Raw genomic sequence first — 14,825 nt, 5'->3', positions numbered from 1 at the left:
CTGAAACCTCTGCGCCTAATGCATAAACTAGCAAATATATGGGTTTGAAATGAGAGTAGTTACAAGCAATTACAGATCAGGTGAATTTTTGTCATCTTTACTGGTCATAATTAAACTGAGTAATTTAAGCCATTTAGCAAGCTTTAAGCCAGTGATTTCCATTAGTTAGCGAAAATCTGAAGGAATCTGCCTTCTACTATGTGATGAATTTTTGTCTTAAGTTTATTGGACAAAACTAATCTGTGACATTTCCCTTTTTTTTTCTTTCTCCCAACAGAGAAAATCTTGCCAGTGACATGTACCTTATATCACAGATGGACAGTGATCAGTATGTGCCAATAATGACAGTAGCAAATCTTGATCATGTCAAGAAACTCAGTACTGATATGGATTTGATTGTTGAAGTGCTGAGATGTAAGTAGAAGTTCCTCAGTGCTAGAAAGCATTTTGGTTATTGGTGTGGAACTAGTAATCTGAATTTTTCATCTCTTCTTTCTTATTGTATTGCAGTAAAATGCCATTGTTTTTCTGTACAGCATTAAGTAGCCCAAGTAGCTTAGATCATCACAGTTACAGGACTGTGGTTTTATCAAAGCTACTCTATTGAATAATGATCTATGCACATAAAAATTCATTATTTTAAATTGTGGGATGTGGTGGAACAACTCACATGATTGGGGGTTCGCGGTGGATATCTTTAACTGTTCTGTAAAGACAGGTGGGGAAAAAGGGATGGAGGAGTCTCACTCTGTTAAGGAGAGCCTTGAATGGATAGAAATCAGCTGCATCAGTCATGGAAGCTCTATGGTGTACCCGTGGGCCAAGACCCTGGGGGCCTTTCCAAGGGGGATATTACAGCTGGCATCTGCTACTGACCTGAAGCAGGACAATAAGGCCAACAGAGCAATATTTGTGTCACTTAAGTGAGCTTTGGGTCAGCCAAACCTGGTTCTTACAGTAGGTTTCAATGGCTTAGATATTTGTTGGAAGAACAATGCAGCAGCTCCTGTCATCCATCAAGTTTCTGGAACATGCAGAGGACTGTGTCCCCATACAGGTGTTAGATGTGCCAACCAGCAATGAGGCACTGCTGGACTCACTGCTCAGAAACTGAGAAAACCTGCTCTGTATGTCTCAGTCAGGGGGAGCCTTGGCTGCACCAATCATAGAACTGTAGTGTTTGGGGTCATGCTGAGCACACTGAGCGTTTCTAAGGTCTTACATTTTGCAAGAGCAAACTTCAGCTTGCTCAGAGCACAGCTGGGAAGAATTCTGTGGGAAGCTTCCATGGAAGATAAAGGCACTAACTATACTAGTGCTGGGAGTTGTCTCCTGGAAGCACAAAAACATTTCATCCCCTGTAAAGGTAAGGGAAGTAGGTGGATCAAGAGATCCTTTTGGCTTAACTCTGTGCTTCTGAGTCTGCTCAAGACAAGAGAGAGGCATACCAGAGATGGAAAAGTGCATGAATACCTGGTGAGAGCTACAAAGGTATTGTCAGGGTGTGCAGAAATGCAGTTATAAATGGAAAACCTCAGCTCAGAGTGTATTTGGTCAGAGCTACAAGTTTTGTAAAAAACTAGAAAGGGTTCTTCAGGCATGTAAATGATGAACAGAAACATTGTCTGCTTGTTTCTTAATGTTCAAAAATATTGGAGGCTCTGCATTGTATGTCTATGTTCACAGCATCTTTTGGAGTGCAAAGCTCCCAGGTTTGTTGACAGCTGAAATACATTCTTGTCTTTTCTCTCTTAGCGTTGCCTTTAGTTCAAGTGGATGAAAAGGGGGAAAAAGTTCGGCCAAATCAGAATCGCTGTATTGTGATTTTACGTGAAGTACCTGAATCTACTCCCATTGAAGTAAGTGTTCCCTTGTTCAGTGAAGAACACTTTTCCCTTAGGACTTGGAAGTTAGATTTCTTCTGGATTTCAATAAGCGCATCACATTTTTTACTACACTGTTAGTTTTGAACAGCACTTCTTAAATTTAGTTTATTGTCTTTGTTTGGATAAGAAGTATTTTTGGTAGACGCATGTTGCTCATAGCAAGGCTGTGGTAGAACCTGTAGTTCTGCAGAGCACTTAGAAACTGGTAGTGCTGTCTTTGGAAGAGATACATCCATTTCTTGGGCTTTGTCCAGCTTATATGCACTTGGTGCTCAGATCCTTGGATAAATAGACAAAGATGAAAGAAGATAAATCTTAGAGTAGAAAATGCCACTGTTGTCCCTTGAAGCTTGCTCAAGTAAAGTAGTTAAAGCTTTGTAAACGTTTCCATAATGCTGAGGGTGAGAGGTGTCAATAAGTCACTAAGGATCGCCCCTGGGTTGTGGAATGAGCGCAAGACTGGAGATCTTCATTGTTTGAAAGATACTTAATGCCACTCCAATGAGGCAGGGCCTGTGACTGGTGGAAATATTAGAAAAAATCATGAGGTTGTAATTAAACCATCTTGAATTTTCAAAAAGGAGAAGGTGCAGATTCTTGATGATGGGTATATATTTTAGTTTCTCTTCTATTTAATTTTACAAGAAAGACTAAAGATTCTGAAAGAGTTGCTCCTCTTAGTAACCATCATACAAAAATCAGAAGTACTGCAGTTTAGAAACTGGTAACAAAAAACTAAGTGGCCTTAATAAACAGGAACATGAAACAAAATGCTAAAAGGAATTGGAGGGAAGAAGTTGGATATGTGCTATGAACATAGCTTTAAAATAGTGGCTACTTCTAGCTTTCCAAATGAAATGTAGCCTTACAAAGACTACCTTACTTTTGCTATTGTAGATATTTTTTTTCTGTCATGAGTTTATCAGGTTGGATATATTAGCACTGGATGTTGACTCTTAAATATTTGACCACAACGAAGTTCTGAGGAGTCTTTATTTTCAGAAGAGTTGTTCTCCAGTGAAATGTTTTATACATTGTATTTAAATTTGTTGTCCTGGAAAAATCTAGATTTAACTAACCAGATTTAATAGCCTATGTTTTCTAGCACAGCAGAGTCAGGCTTTATTTAAGCAGCAAAATTCCAAGGTGCTGCAAGGCCTCCCAAATTGTGTTGCCTTTCGATGCTGCTCACCTCAAATCTGTGACAAAACAAAAAAGTATGCAAATGAATTAAAACAAAAAATCCAGGGTCTGTTTTTTCTGTAGAAACTAGCCAGTGATGTTTGAGGTAGCATAAGCCCTGTTTCAAATACATGAATCTGTAGACATTTGAGTTAAAGCTTACTTGCAGGTTTCTGCTGAAAAGGCAGGATTTTCCTGTCCCATGCCATATGCACAGGTTTTCATGTGGCTCCATGGTTTTGGGAACAGGGGAGAAATCTACATCTTTCTGCACTTGATAGCAAGTTTAAATGTGTTCTCTGGCCTAAATAGCTCCCAGCCAGACCTCTCTTGCAGTATGGCCTTATATAGTGCTAGTTTTAATTCTTTCCAGGGGGATGTTGGAGAGAGCTGACACTACTACAGGTGTTCTGAACTACTCAGTTGTGTTTTGTAAGCCCAACAGTTCTTTCTGTCTTTCTTTCTCAGTGTCAGAGTTTTGCATTTTGCACTGATGTTTTCTTCTCTCCATCCTTCCCCCCTCACCTCCCTGCCTCCTTATCAAACCACTTTCCTCAGGAGGTTGAAGCACTTTTCAAAGGAGACAATTTGCCTAAGTTCATCAACTGTGAGTTTGCCTATAATGACAATTGGTTCATCACATTTGAATCGGAAGCTGATGCACAGCAGGTAATGCTGTTTTTTGAAGCTTATTAGAATGTAAAAGTAAATAAGGATGATAGGAGGATATGAATTGACAAGTTGTAAACTGTATTACAAATGTCTTAACAACTTGAAAAGAAAAATACCCCACACTGCAAAAACAATAATGCTTCCCCTTAGGTAGTATCCAGTTTTCAGTAACTATTAAACATAGCACTTAAGAGGTTTTTTTACCTTGTTCACATATCCTGGCTTCCTGGCTAAAGCTATTATTTTTTTGTACAGGGAGTGTTGGCTTTTTTGGGTGACACATTGAAATGCTTCAATCATAACCATTAGAATCTTATTTTAATGCTACTGAAGCACTTAATAATAAGTTCAATGTTGCTAAATGCAGGTGATTTTGCTATACTGTAACATTAGCAGACACTCCAAGAATTATTGTTAATCTTAGCCTGTCAAAACTTAAGTTCCCTTTATTTAAATTACATTTGACAAATCTAACAATTTCTTTTTTATAAAGGCTTACAGGTACCTTAGAGAGGAAGTGAAGACTTTCCAAGGAAAACCAATTAAGGTAAATAGAGGTTTATGATGTTAGGGGTGGGGTGTGTGTGTATGTTCTGGGTTTTGTGGTGCTCACTGTGATTTCTAATATAAATTTAAGTAGTCCAATCTCAGCAGCTATTTGACCTGGAGGGGGTTTAGAAATGTAGCATATATGACTTCAGCTCTCCTCTTCCTCATTTCTGGCAGTGGTATATCCAGCCCAGCATCAGGCAGCAGGGGAGCATTCCTGCTGTCTCTGCAGTGACTGATAAGTGTCCAGTAAAAGTTTGAGAGCTGCTAATTTGAACCATCCTGATATAATTTGAAAGACTACTGTAATAAATAATCTAATCTCCTTTGCAGGCAAGGATAAAAGCAAAGGCAATAGCTATAAACACATTTTTGCCAAAGAATGGATATAGACCTCTGGATATGAACCTCTACACGCAGCAGCGCTACACAACATCCTTTTACATCCCTCCTGTATACAGTCCCCAGCAGCACTTCCCACTGTACAGCTTAATTGGCCCACAGACCTGGTCAGCCACACACAGCTACCTTGACCCTTCATTGGTAAGTCTCTTGATTCTGGAACAGTTGTGTTCTTTTCAAAGCTGATACTATATTCTTATTGTGGTGTAGGAAACATACCTATCCTGAGGAGGGGAGTTTAAGATTCTGGTTCTTCTTGAAAACCAGTCCTTCAGAATCCCTGTCATGGTGTACAAGATGGATTATTTGAAAATTGTGTCTGATCTCAGACTGGAGTGTGATTCTCTTCTTAAACCTTTTAGGTTTTAAGGCAGTTCCTTAGTAAAGACTTGTCAAGATACCAAGATCTTCTAACAGGAAGTTAGGTTGTAGGTTAACATGCTGAATTGCCCTGTTTGGCATGTTCTTAAAGCAGAATATTTTCTGTGCAATGTAACATCTCTTTTGGCAATGAAAAGTGAAATTGCTTTTGCTAATTGCAAAAATCACTTTTAAATTGCTTTTTAAATTATTTTCTTAAAGGGGCTGTTGGTAAGGCTTGAAGCTAGGGTGTTAGCAATAAATCCTTAAATACTCTGAAATACCTATTGTATCCTGCAATGCTGCTTCTGTCTTCTGCATTGTGACACTCATCAGAATTACCTTGGCCCCTTTTAGCTGGCCTTTGTTACCCTACAAATACGTAGAGTTTCCTGTAATGACTGGAAGGCTCAGGTTTCCTATCTGGAGCCTCTTTCTCCCCTCTGGAGATGCCTCTTGTGTCTCAAAGAAATGAGGGGAGCAATGCTCAAAATTAGAAGCTCTTTAGATGTTTTTTTTGGCAGAGGATTAAAGTGTCGTTGAACAAACTTGAGCAAACATCCTCTGTACTGAACCACAGCTAATTAAAAAGTTGGTGTGTTAAACACTTCACACACAGGGAAGGGAACCAGAAGCCTTGCAGGGAGAGGCATTCTGGGGGGATGAAGAATGTGGAAGAGACAAGGTAACACAGTGAGCAGTGTTATTCCAGGAAAAAGCTGTCTTGTTAAGCAGCAATGAATGTGAATCTGCCTGTAGATAAACTGATACTGACTGTTGCACAGTCTTGCTCTGGGATACTGAAGGAGCTGGGTGGGTATAGTATGGAAGACAATGGTTAATAAGCCACAGGTTCAAACACATTATACTGTGTATCTACCTTATGTTATCCTGTAACTTTCTGTATCCAAGAAAGTTTACTAGTCCTATCCTTTGGGGAAGACTTGATGAGTTTGCTAGCATTAAAGATCTCAAGCTTTTCTTAGTCAAAACAGGAAGTCAACTCTCTGTGCTTTGCTTTTCAGTGTTCTGCAGTGTATTGTCATTGGTTAGCTGCATTTTATGTACATGACTGTAACGTGATGTTTCTTGATTCTTTTGTAGGAAGAGCTATATTTGAATAGAAATCACTTGAGGAGAACAGGGACCATGAGGAACCATGACACAGCAATAATTTTCATGAGACAGGGTTGCAGTTTGCATGTAGAGACTTGTGTGAAAATACAGCAAAGTTTCTCTATTCTGCTTCAACATAAACTCTACTCTCTCTCATCTCTAATTTGAGATTGAATACTCTGGTCATGTGGGCAATACCATTTTAGTTCTGAAACTTGAATATGGCAACACATGTCCTCAGGATTTTAAAACTACTTCATTCTTCATCATGTACTTAAATTATATTTGAGGAAAAGATCTAGTTTTTCCTGTTTGGGAATAAAAAAAAAGAAATTGAAAAGAAAGTATATTTTAACCAGTTGACTTCTATGAATGCTTTTGGTATTATTGGAAAACAGGGAAAAAAAATTCCTCCAAAAGGTTCACACGTCATTATAAAGAAAGAAGAGTTGAATATTGCTAGGGTCCCTAATATGTTCAGTGTCTTCTCATTTTTTCAGGTTCAGTGGTTGCTTACTAGCTTTGATGGAATTTTTCAGGACTCATGTTGTAACTCTTAAACCAGAAATACTGCAAAGCATTATTTTGATGAAACTTTGTTCCTCAAGGAGCTTTTTTACAGGCCTTCTTTAATGGCCTTTTTGTGAAGCCTGAGGGAGCATTTGCTGTCATGCATGCTAGGTTAGGCTAGCAGTAGTTTGATATGACAGCTTTGGTGTTAAATTTTGTTTTCCATTGATTAATGATTTAACTTGCACAAGATTTATGATTTAACCTTTTTCAAGTTTAAATGTACCTTTATAGCAAATGGTCTTAAACATAGCTGTTTCTCAAAGCTTAATAGAATGCAGAAAGAATCTTTTTGTTCTGCATTGTAGTTATTTTCAGGGGAAAAATACAAGCAAGCATTTGCTGGTGCTAACAGTAACATTCCTTAAATGAAACTCACACATTTAAATAAAAAAGACAAAAGTGTGCTAGTGAGGTTGGAGAAATGACTTTGAACATGCTTCAGGTTTTGAGGCATCTGCAAGACGTTAGTATGCACCCACCCCAGAAAATGTTTTGCTAATGTTGTTTCTTCAGACAAGAAGACAGTTTTTCACATGTAGAATAAGGTGGTAAGATCTGAAAAGCATCACTTAACATCCACTTATTCTCTAGGCTTTATTTAGATGTCACATGGAAGTAGAATGAGGAACTAAAAGGAAGTTGTTGGGGTTTTTTAAGGGAGGAAATCATGTACAATTATAAGAGAAACAGTTACAGGCCATGTAGATTGGAGGCTCTGACAAAGAACTATCTTGGTACTCCAAAGCCATGTGTAGTATGGTGTGAAAGAGGAGGAGAGCTGTTTACCTTACAGCCAAGAATTTTGGCTTGATGTTTTTCAATCCTCTTGAACTGTCATAAGTTGAATATGTGTGGTGGCTGGCTTCTCAGAAAAACAGAAGCTTGGGGTTTTTCCAGAAATTTTGTAAGTCAGCTACAAGGCACTAGACAGATGCTCTATTGCTGTTTGAGACAATCTTTTGAGTGCTGTCCTGCACAGAATGACATAAAATATGGGGTTAAGAAAAGTAATACTCAGTTTGTTTATAATGCTGAACATGCAATACCTTTTTTTAGGTAACACCATTTCCAAATACTGGATTTATCAATGGGTTCACATCTCCAACCTTCAAGCCTGCTGCTTCTCCACTGACAACACTCCGACAATATCCTCCCAGGAACAGGCAAGTTCATCTATCTTTTAACAATACTCTTGTATTATCTGGCACATGGGGTTTTCATCTGCTTATTTTAATAACACTAGCTAACTTGAGAATACTTGTGAAACTAAACCTGGTGCCAAAGGAGGGGCCAAAGGGCAGATGGTACTCCTGATGTTAATGGATGTAGTGTTTCGAAATGTAAATGGACAGTCTGAAAGCTGAGAACTTGTCTGTTCTGTGATTTAGGGTATTCAGCTGAAATATTCTGGGAGATGACATGTTGTCAGCAGGATTATTCATATAGCAAAGCTCTAGTTGAAAACAGGGAAAAGTTCATTTTGATAATTCACATGACCTGTTACAACGAATGTTGATCATTCTTATAACTGAAATAAGTGATAAAGGAGTGAAGATCTTGCTGCTTCTGAATTCTGTGAACAGGCTTAGGCCTCAGAAGGTCTCTGCTAGTGCGCGTATGTTGAAATGACTTTTGAATTTATAGGAATCCTAGCAAGTCACATATACGCCATACAATACCCAGTGCAGAAAGGGGACCTGGGCTTCTAGACAGTCCTACAATATTCAACTTTTCTGCTGATCGTTTAATCAATGGCGTCAGGAGTCCACAGACGCGGCAGCCGGGCCAAAGCAGGACACGGGTGCAGAGTGCCACCACCAGCTACACCAAGAGGGAAGTGGGAACTGGGAGGATGGAACAGACCAGCCTTGACTCGTCCCCTGGATTAGGGAGGGGAAGGTGAGTGTGCTTCTTGGTTGTCCTCTGAACAGCCAAGTGCTGCTGCTTCTAAACTGCTCTGTTTAGTGGAAGTGTGGTATTGTTACTGTTCTCAATGCTGCTTTAAACTCAGACTCTCTCCTCAAACCTAAAATTTCGCAAAGTACGTCACAGATACACAACTAAGGCAAAGCAGACTTGCATGCTTCCCTACCAGATGAAAATCATTATTGGCAACCGATGAGCTATTTAGATCTATAAGATCTAATCTTCTGTCCTTTCTTCATCTGGTGCAAGAAAGTTTTTGTATATTATTTGTTTGACTTTATTGAAGAAGTTCTGCCCAATTCCATTGTTCAGCATTGCAGATTATACACCTGAATGCGTGTTAGCAGTGCTCATTCTTCACTTTTTCAGTTGAAGGATCAGAATTTTGACCAAACTGGGCATACATAACAGCAAAGATGATGGATTGGTATGGAGGGAGGAAAAACTGATACAGGCAACTAAGGAAACTATTGTTATGTTATTTTAAAAGCAACCTAACAAAAACCAGAACCAGCTACCTGGGGAGCTGAAAATTAGCATATTTATAAATACAGTTCTAATAAGTGCTTCATAAAAGTATTGTGCAGCTTTGATAATGGTTGTATTTATGACTCCAAGTAAATCACATTTTGAGTGACTTCCTAAATTGGAAGATAAGTGTTTTGCAGATGATCCTATTTCAGACTTGTATCATTGCAAAATTAAATGGGTATTTTGTGCAAGGGTTGTAATACTTTTCTAAATCTAATTTACCAAATTGTGTTATAACTAATGGATGAAAGTATGATTAACAACTCAGGAAACAAGATTGCTCAGACTATAGACTACAAAAATGTGCAGCAATAGTCACTACTTAAAATGATATTATTTTGATGTTTCAGTATTGAATACATTTAGAATAATAAAAGTCAAATTAACTTAGAAAATGTATTGAAACTGAATTAGAATGCACTTCAAATTTTACTGTGCTGCTTGGAAGGGCTTTACCTGAAGCAGGGCTGGGGTTAAAGTGCTAAAAATGTTTTGAAGGAGCCTTCCCTGGATTGAAAATAGTTAGCTGTATTTGAGAAGTTACATTGGTATACAAAAATTCTTGACCCTCCTTATTTATATACTGTAACATTTTGTCTAATCCTTATATATAATCTCTACTGAGATGCTTTTAAGACAGGAATTACTTGTAACCAGTTTATTCTTACCCCAACTTGCATACGATGTATCCCTTTATTTTAAGGATAGCTTGCTAGGAATTTTTCCCTAAAACATACCTGGATAACCTGTGTAGAATGAAGATGGATGAAATAGCAATTGGAATTAATTTCTCCTGTTTTCATTAACTGCTTTCCATCCATTTATAGGCAAGGTTCTCATATCTGCATTCTTTCCCTTAGGAAAAACTCATATGGCTACCGAAAGAAAAGGGAGGACAAGTTTACAGTGAGTGTTCCTGATCTTATTTGTCTCTAATAAAAGCAGGGTAACAAGGCAAGAGTGTGGATATTACATGGAGTAGCAGGGGATGTAAGTTACTGCAGAAGCAGTTGTATATCACAGTTGATTAAGGACAACAGCTCGTTAGTCTCATGAGTTTACTGCATTTGGGTATCAGAGATTTTCCATTAATGCAGAAGTCAGGGAAAAGTTAAAATTACTTTTACAGTAGCAAAAAATTTCCATCTCAGTTTTTGCCAACATGCCAGTGTTCACATTCAGGAATGGCTAGACAGCCAAAGTTCAAAACACTCAATACTTCATTATCAATCATGGTGACAGTGAAGAACATTATATAGATCCTTGTGGCATAATGTGTAGCAAAAATATTTGTTATGAAGTGGTCAGTTCATTTTCTTAAATGCCTCCTCAAGTGCCACCAGGTAAGGGTATGCTAACACTATTAAAATACTGTGGTTTTGGGAAACTGAAATTCAAGGTTAATACCAAAGTAGACTTGATACATGAAAAGGCTGCACTAAGTGTAGAAGAGAAAAATATGTTTTCGTAGGATTTAAGGTTTGGTGTGATAAAACCAGTAATTTCTTTGCAATTAATTTTTGCCACACGGGGCATATTCATGAAGTTGAACCAGGTTATTTCCTTATTCATGTTTCATTTGTAAAGTAACACTACTGCATAAGCCATAACACTTCCCTAAAGGTGAGGAATCACTGCATACAAGTGTTTGTGGCTCCTGCTGTTGATTGGCCTGAGTGAACTAGGGTAAAGGAGCAGGAAAGTTTAGTAAGTGATTCCTTCCTTTTGATTGCTTTTAGTTGTCATCAAACTTCCCAGAGGCAGTGAGTCTAGATTGCCTGTAGGATTCCCAGTACTTGTTCCTTTTGCCCTTTCAAAGCTGCTTGAATTTTTAGAGTGAAGTTTTCCTATTGACTTTTTTCTATATTTAAAAGAACAAGGAAGTGGTACAGGTTAGGTGTGAGTGACTGGAGTGAAAGGATTACCTTGGACATCTCCCGGAGCAGAGCAGCACTTCTGACAGAGCTGACTGCAAAGATTATTTGAACTTAGAATGTAAAAACTGGTAGATGTGAGTTCTTTGGAGACCCATGGTTCCCTTCTGTCAGCACCAGGCTGTAATTGTAGCCTGTGCAACCAGGTTCCTTCCAGTCTCTTCTGGGCCAAGAATCTTTAATCTGTATTGTCCAGTGCTGCACCTTCAGCAGAGGTGAGAGCTGCTGCACACCCAGGACTGTAAGGAAGTGTACTTGGAACTAAAAAATTAAAGTTTTCCCTTTAGACTGTGGAAATAATTGAATCCAGTATCCTATTTCTTGTGTAATGCTGTAGCAATTAGATAATGTACATAGGACACCACTAAAACTGGTATATTTGAATGGAGTAATGACTTCTTTAGAAGATTTTTCTTTTGAAAGGAAAAAAACAGAGAGTTGTATGCATGTTTGCATGAAAAGAGCATGAAACTTTTTGATCAGATTTTTTCTGAGGCTGTAGACATTAGCCAAGTACTGAAACTACAAGAGGTTAGCTTGAGAAATTTTATGCAGTTGGCTTAAAACTCATTGAAGTCCTCCCTTATCTAGCTAATTTTAGATGTTAATCCACTCTTAATATTTTGAAGGTTTTAGGATTCAACTGTGTAACTTAAAATGTAACATAAAAGCATTTGCTATTGCAGAACTGCAGTCCCCTTTAAGAAGAATAAGTGCTGTGATTTGAAGAATGACTTTAAAAAATTCAAGTTGTTCCTCTTGTAGTTTGAGCTGGATTAGTGTAGTCTCTTTCCCTGACCTTTGACTGGTCATCTGACTTCAATTTTTGAGATCTGCAGTCTCCATTGCTGTAGCATTCTTCCAGGGGGTAATGCTGGGTCAGGAGCAGTGATTGGAGTTGCAGTTGTTCTTGCTTCTGTATTTTTTCTTTCCCTTCTTCCCTTTTGGCACACAATTCTTTGGACATTGCATGTAGTTTGTGAAAAGACCTCAAAAGTAGTCTTATATCTTTGTTCTTTTTGTTCAGAAGCATTGTTCTCACATTCACACCATCTTGACTATATACTTGAGTTTTCCTTTTCAAAATAGGAGCAGTTTCAGAGATTGGTTTGCATTTGGTATTTTGCAGCAGAGATCATCTTAGCACAGGCCTCAGCACAGTCAAGAAACAGTTCTTTGAAGAAAAACTTCTTTGTTTACATGATGTAGGTGAAGTTAATTGGTAACTTCAGTTACAGTGTATTACAAAGGAGTTTTATTTTTCCTGTGTAAATATGAAATAACTTACAAATCCTTACCAGCAGTTCTCACAAGTGATCTTAAACCATGGTACTTTTAACTCCTGAACTGCTGTCTGTGGTGCAAAATAGTTGCATTTAACACACAGGTGGTTGTTTTGCTTGAGACATTGGTTTTCTTCGTAGATTTAGTTAAAGTCTCTGTTTCAAAAATAGTTTTGACTCTTACCTTTCTATTTTTACACAGTGACAATATAGATTAATACTAATTAGATATAAATTGTTATTGTCTGTACTACATACAAGGCATGCTGTCTTGCCCTTTCTTCATGTATCTGAAAATAAGATTCTTGTTGACTTCTGTCTTTTTATTTGGGATGTTACTGACTGTACATAAATGGGCATTATATTTTTACCATATCATGAGACATAAACCAGTCTGTTTTCCTTTCTGTGTGTCTGTCCTCAACAAAGAGTCAGTGAGAAAACTTCTTATTGTGTCAGTGTCCCTAAAGCTGATGCATATACCATGACATTTAAATAATAATTAAATATTTTAAGGGCAACAGTGGAAAATGAAAGCATCTATTCCTCGGTACTCTATGGGTTTTTTGGGAGATGAGATGGGGGAGCCTTCTCCAAGGGTTTGCTGATACAAATCAAGTGCAAAATACAGTTTAGAGCTGCATATCTTTTCTGTCATCTAGTGCAGTAACCCCAACATGGTGTTTCTGTTTCAGAGAGGCCAAACACAGTCTCCACCACCCCCAAAACCTCCATCTCCCAGCTTTGAATTGGGTTTATCTAGCTTTCCTCCATTACCTGGGGCTGCTGGCAATTTAAAGACTGAAGACCTGTTTGAAAACAGACTGTCCAGTGTGGTAATAGGAACATCAAAAGAAAGAGTGAGTAGTGGATGTTCATTTTGGTTGGGAAATCAAAGAATTGCATACCTCTTGTTTTCTGATTTGGTGGTCTATACATGGAAAAACTTATGGGTTTACATGGGTTGTAAGAAATGTTCTTTAAAAAGAGCTGTCAAATGATGTGCTGCTGCCTTCTTCACTTATATCTTAGAATTTGTTGGGTATTCTCTTTGAAATGGTGTGGAATATGGGCACCAGTTTAATAAGTAGATGTTAATAGCAGAGATAAGAAAATGTGCTCTTTGCTGTACATCACTGCCTCAGGCTTTTTGATAGACTCAGGTGAAAAATATGTGATACATTTTCCCTCCTGCTTGAAAGTAAGGCTTCTGAGTTTTATATAAAACACTTTCAAGTGACAAACTTCTAAGCACCAAAATAAAGAAGCTGCCTACATAATCTCAGTACACTAGGCATCATAGCTGGAACAAGAACTGCTACCAAAACCAGCTGGATCCCAGTGTTGTCTTGTCAAATTGCTCAGAAAGATAAAAAACCACCAGAATAACTTGGCAACCACTGCTGTATAGATGTAGTAGAGATGCAGTTGAAAATTAATGTTCAGTAGTTTTTCATAGATTTCATTCTTAGAACTGTCTCTGCCATGCCATCTGTGAGTGACAATATGTTCTTCTCCAGGAAAACTCAAATAACCCTCTGCAGTGTGGAATTCTCTGGGCTGTGAAAGTCTGTACTGTTTTTTTTTGATAGCTCAAATGTAACTTGTGTTTTTCTAGCTGTACCACAACTGAAGAAGTTAAGCCCTGGATTAGCAGTGCAAAGTGACATGGTGAACCACCACAATCTCTGGTGTCTTCTCCTGCAATAAGCTGGGTTTAGAATGCTTTCTTTGGTGCCCATGTGTCAGGGGTTGGTAAAGAAAGGGGGAAGAAGCAGGGCAGCCTGCCCCCGAGGCAGTGACTGTACAGAGAGCCCATCTACTCTGTGTGCTGTAAGTGATAGGAGGGGCTGCTGTGTTCCAGGATTGCATTTAGGGGGACTGTGCAGTTCAGAGCCATGGTAAAAACAGTGTTTAACTTACTGTCAGCCAGTACTACACATGGTAGACTGTTCTTGGCTAAGATCTATTAGTTGTGAAGTATTTTACCTCTGTTACTTATGAAGTGGTTTTTGACTGTGGTATTTCAGGTTTTAAATACAATTCCAGCACTTGCTTTTAGTGCTGCAGCTGAAAACCCTTTGTTCCCCCATTACCGATCTAGTACTTGCTTTGTACTTATGGTAAAGAACTTAGACTGCTCTCCTGTAGAGGCAGTCTTCATATCAGTCAGGCACTTAGGCTTTATGATACTTGCAGTGCGCTGTCACATTAAAAAGCATCCTTCAATTTACCAGTTTCATTTTGCAGCATACAGGAGTTACTCTGTACCATTGTATGGGAAAAAGGGATTATGCTGCCTTCCCTTGTTGGCATTTAAGTAAAGAGTAAGATAACAGCAGCTGGCTCCAAAAAACAATTGTGTTCTGCTACAAAGCTGTTTGAGCTAACATCAGTCTTGCCAATGTATA

At 38.4% G+C, this 14,825-nt stretch overlaps 1 protein-coding gene across 3 annotated transcripts in view; it reads left to right on the top strand.

Annotated features, from left to right (window-relative positions):
• LARP4B (La ribonucleoprotein 4B) overlaps nt 1–14,825 on the top strand; it is a 56,030-nt gene that overhangs the window by 33,351 nt on the left and 7,854 nt on the right. For 2 of the 3 annotated variants that reach the window (XM_030969206.1, XM_030969223.1), the window contains 9 exons: nt 278–414; nt 1,756–1,859; nt 3,627–3,737; nt 4,234–4,287; nt 4,623–4,832; nt 7,797–7,903; nt 8,385–8,639; nt 10,058–10,103; nt 13,110–13,274. In XM_030969206.1, the coding sequence (XP_030825066.1) occupies nt 278–414; nt 1,756–1,859; nt 3,627–3,737; nt 4,234–4,287; nt 4,623–4,832; nt 7,797–7,903; nt 8,385–8,639; nt 10,058–10,103; nt 13,110–13,274 (1,189 nt within the window). The remainder of the gene's footprint in view (nt 1–277; nt 415–1,755; nt 1,860–3,626; nt 3,738–4,233; nt 4,288–4,622; nt 4,833–7,796; nt 7,904–8,384; nt 8,640–10,057; nt 10,104–13,109; nt 13,275–14,825) is intronic. The other variant, XM_030969216.1, reaches the window with a different exon arrangement.

The sequence above is a fragment of the Camarhynchus parvulus genome, chromosome 2, assembly GCF_901933205.1.
Source record: "Camarhynchus parvulus chromosome 2, STF_HiC, whole genome shotgun sequence".
Taxonomy (NCBI): domain Eukaryota; kingdom Metazoa; phylum Chordata; class Aves; order Passeriformes; family Thraupidae; genus Camarhynchus; species Camarhynchus parvulus.
This window is presented reverse-complemented; position numbering and strand designations above follow the sequence as displayed.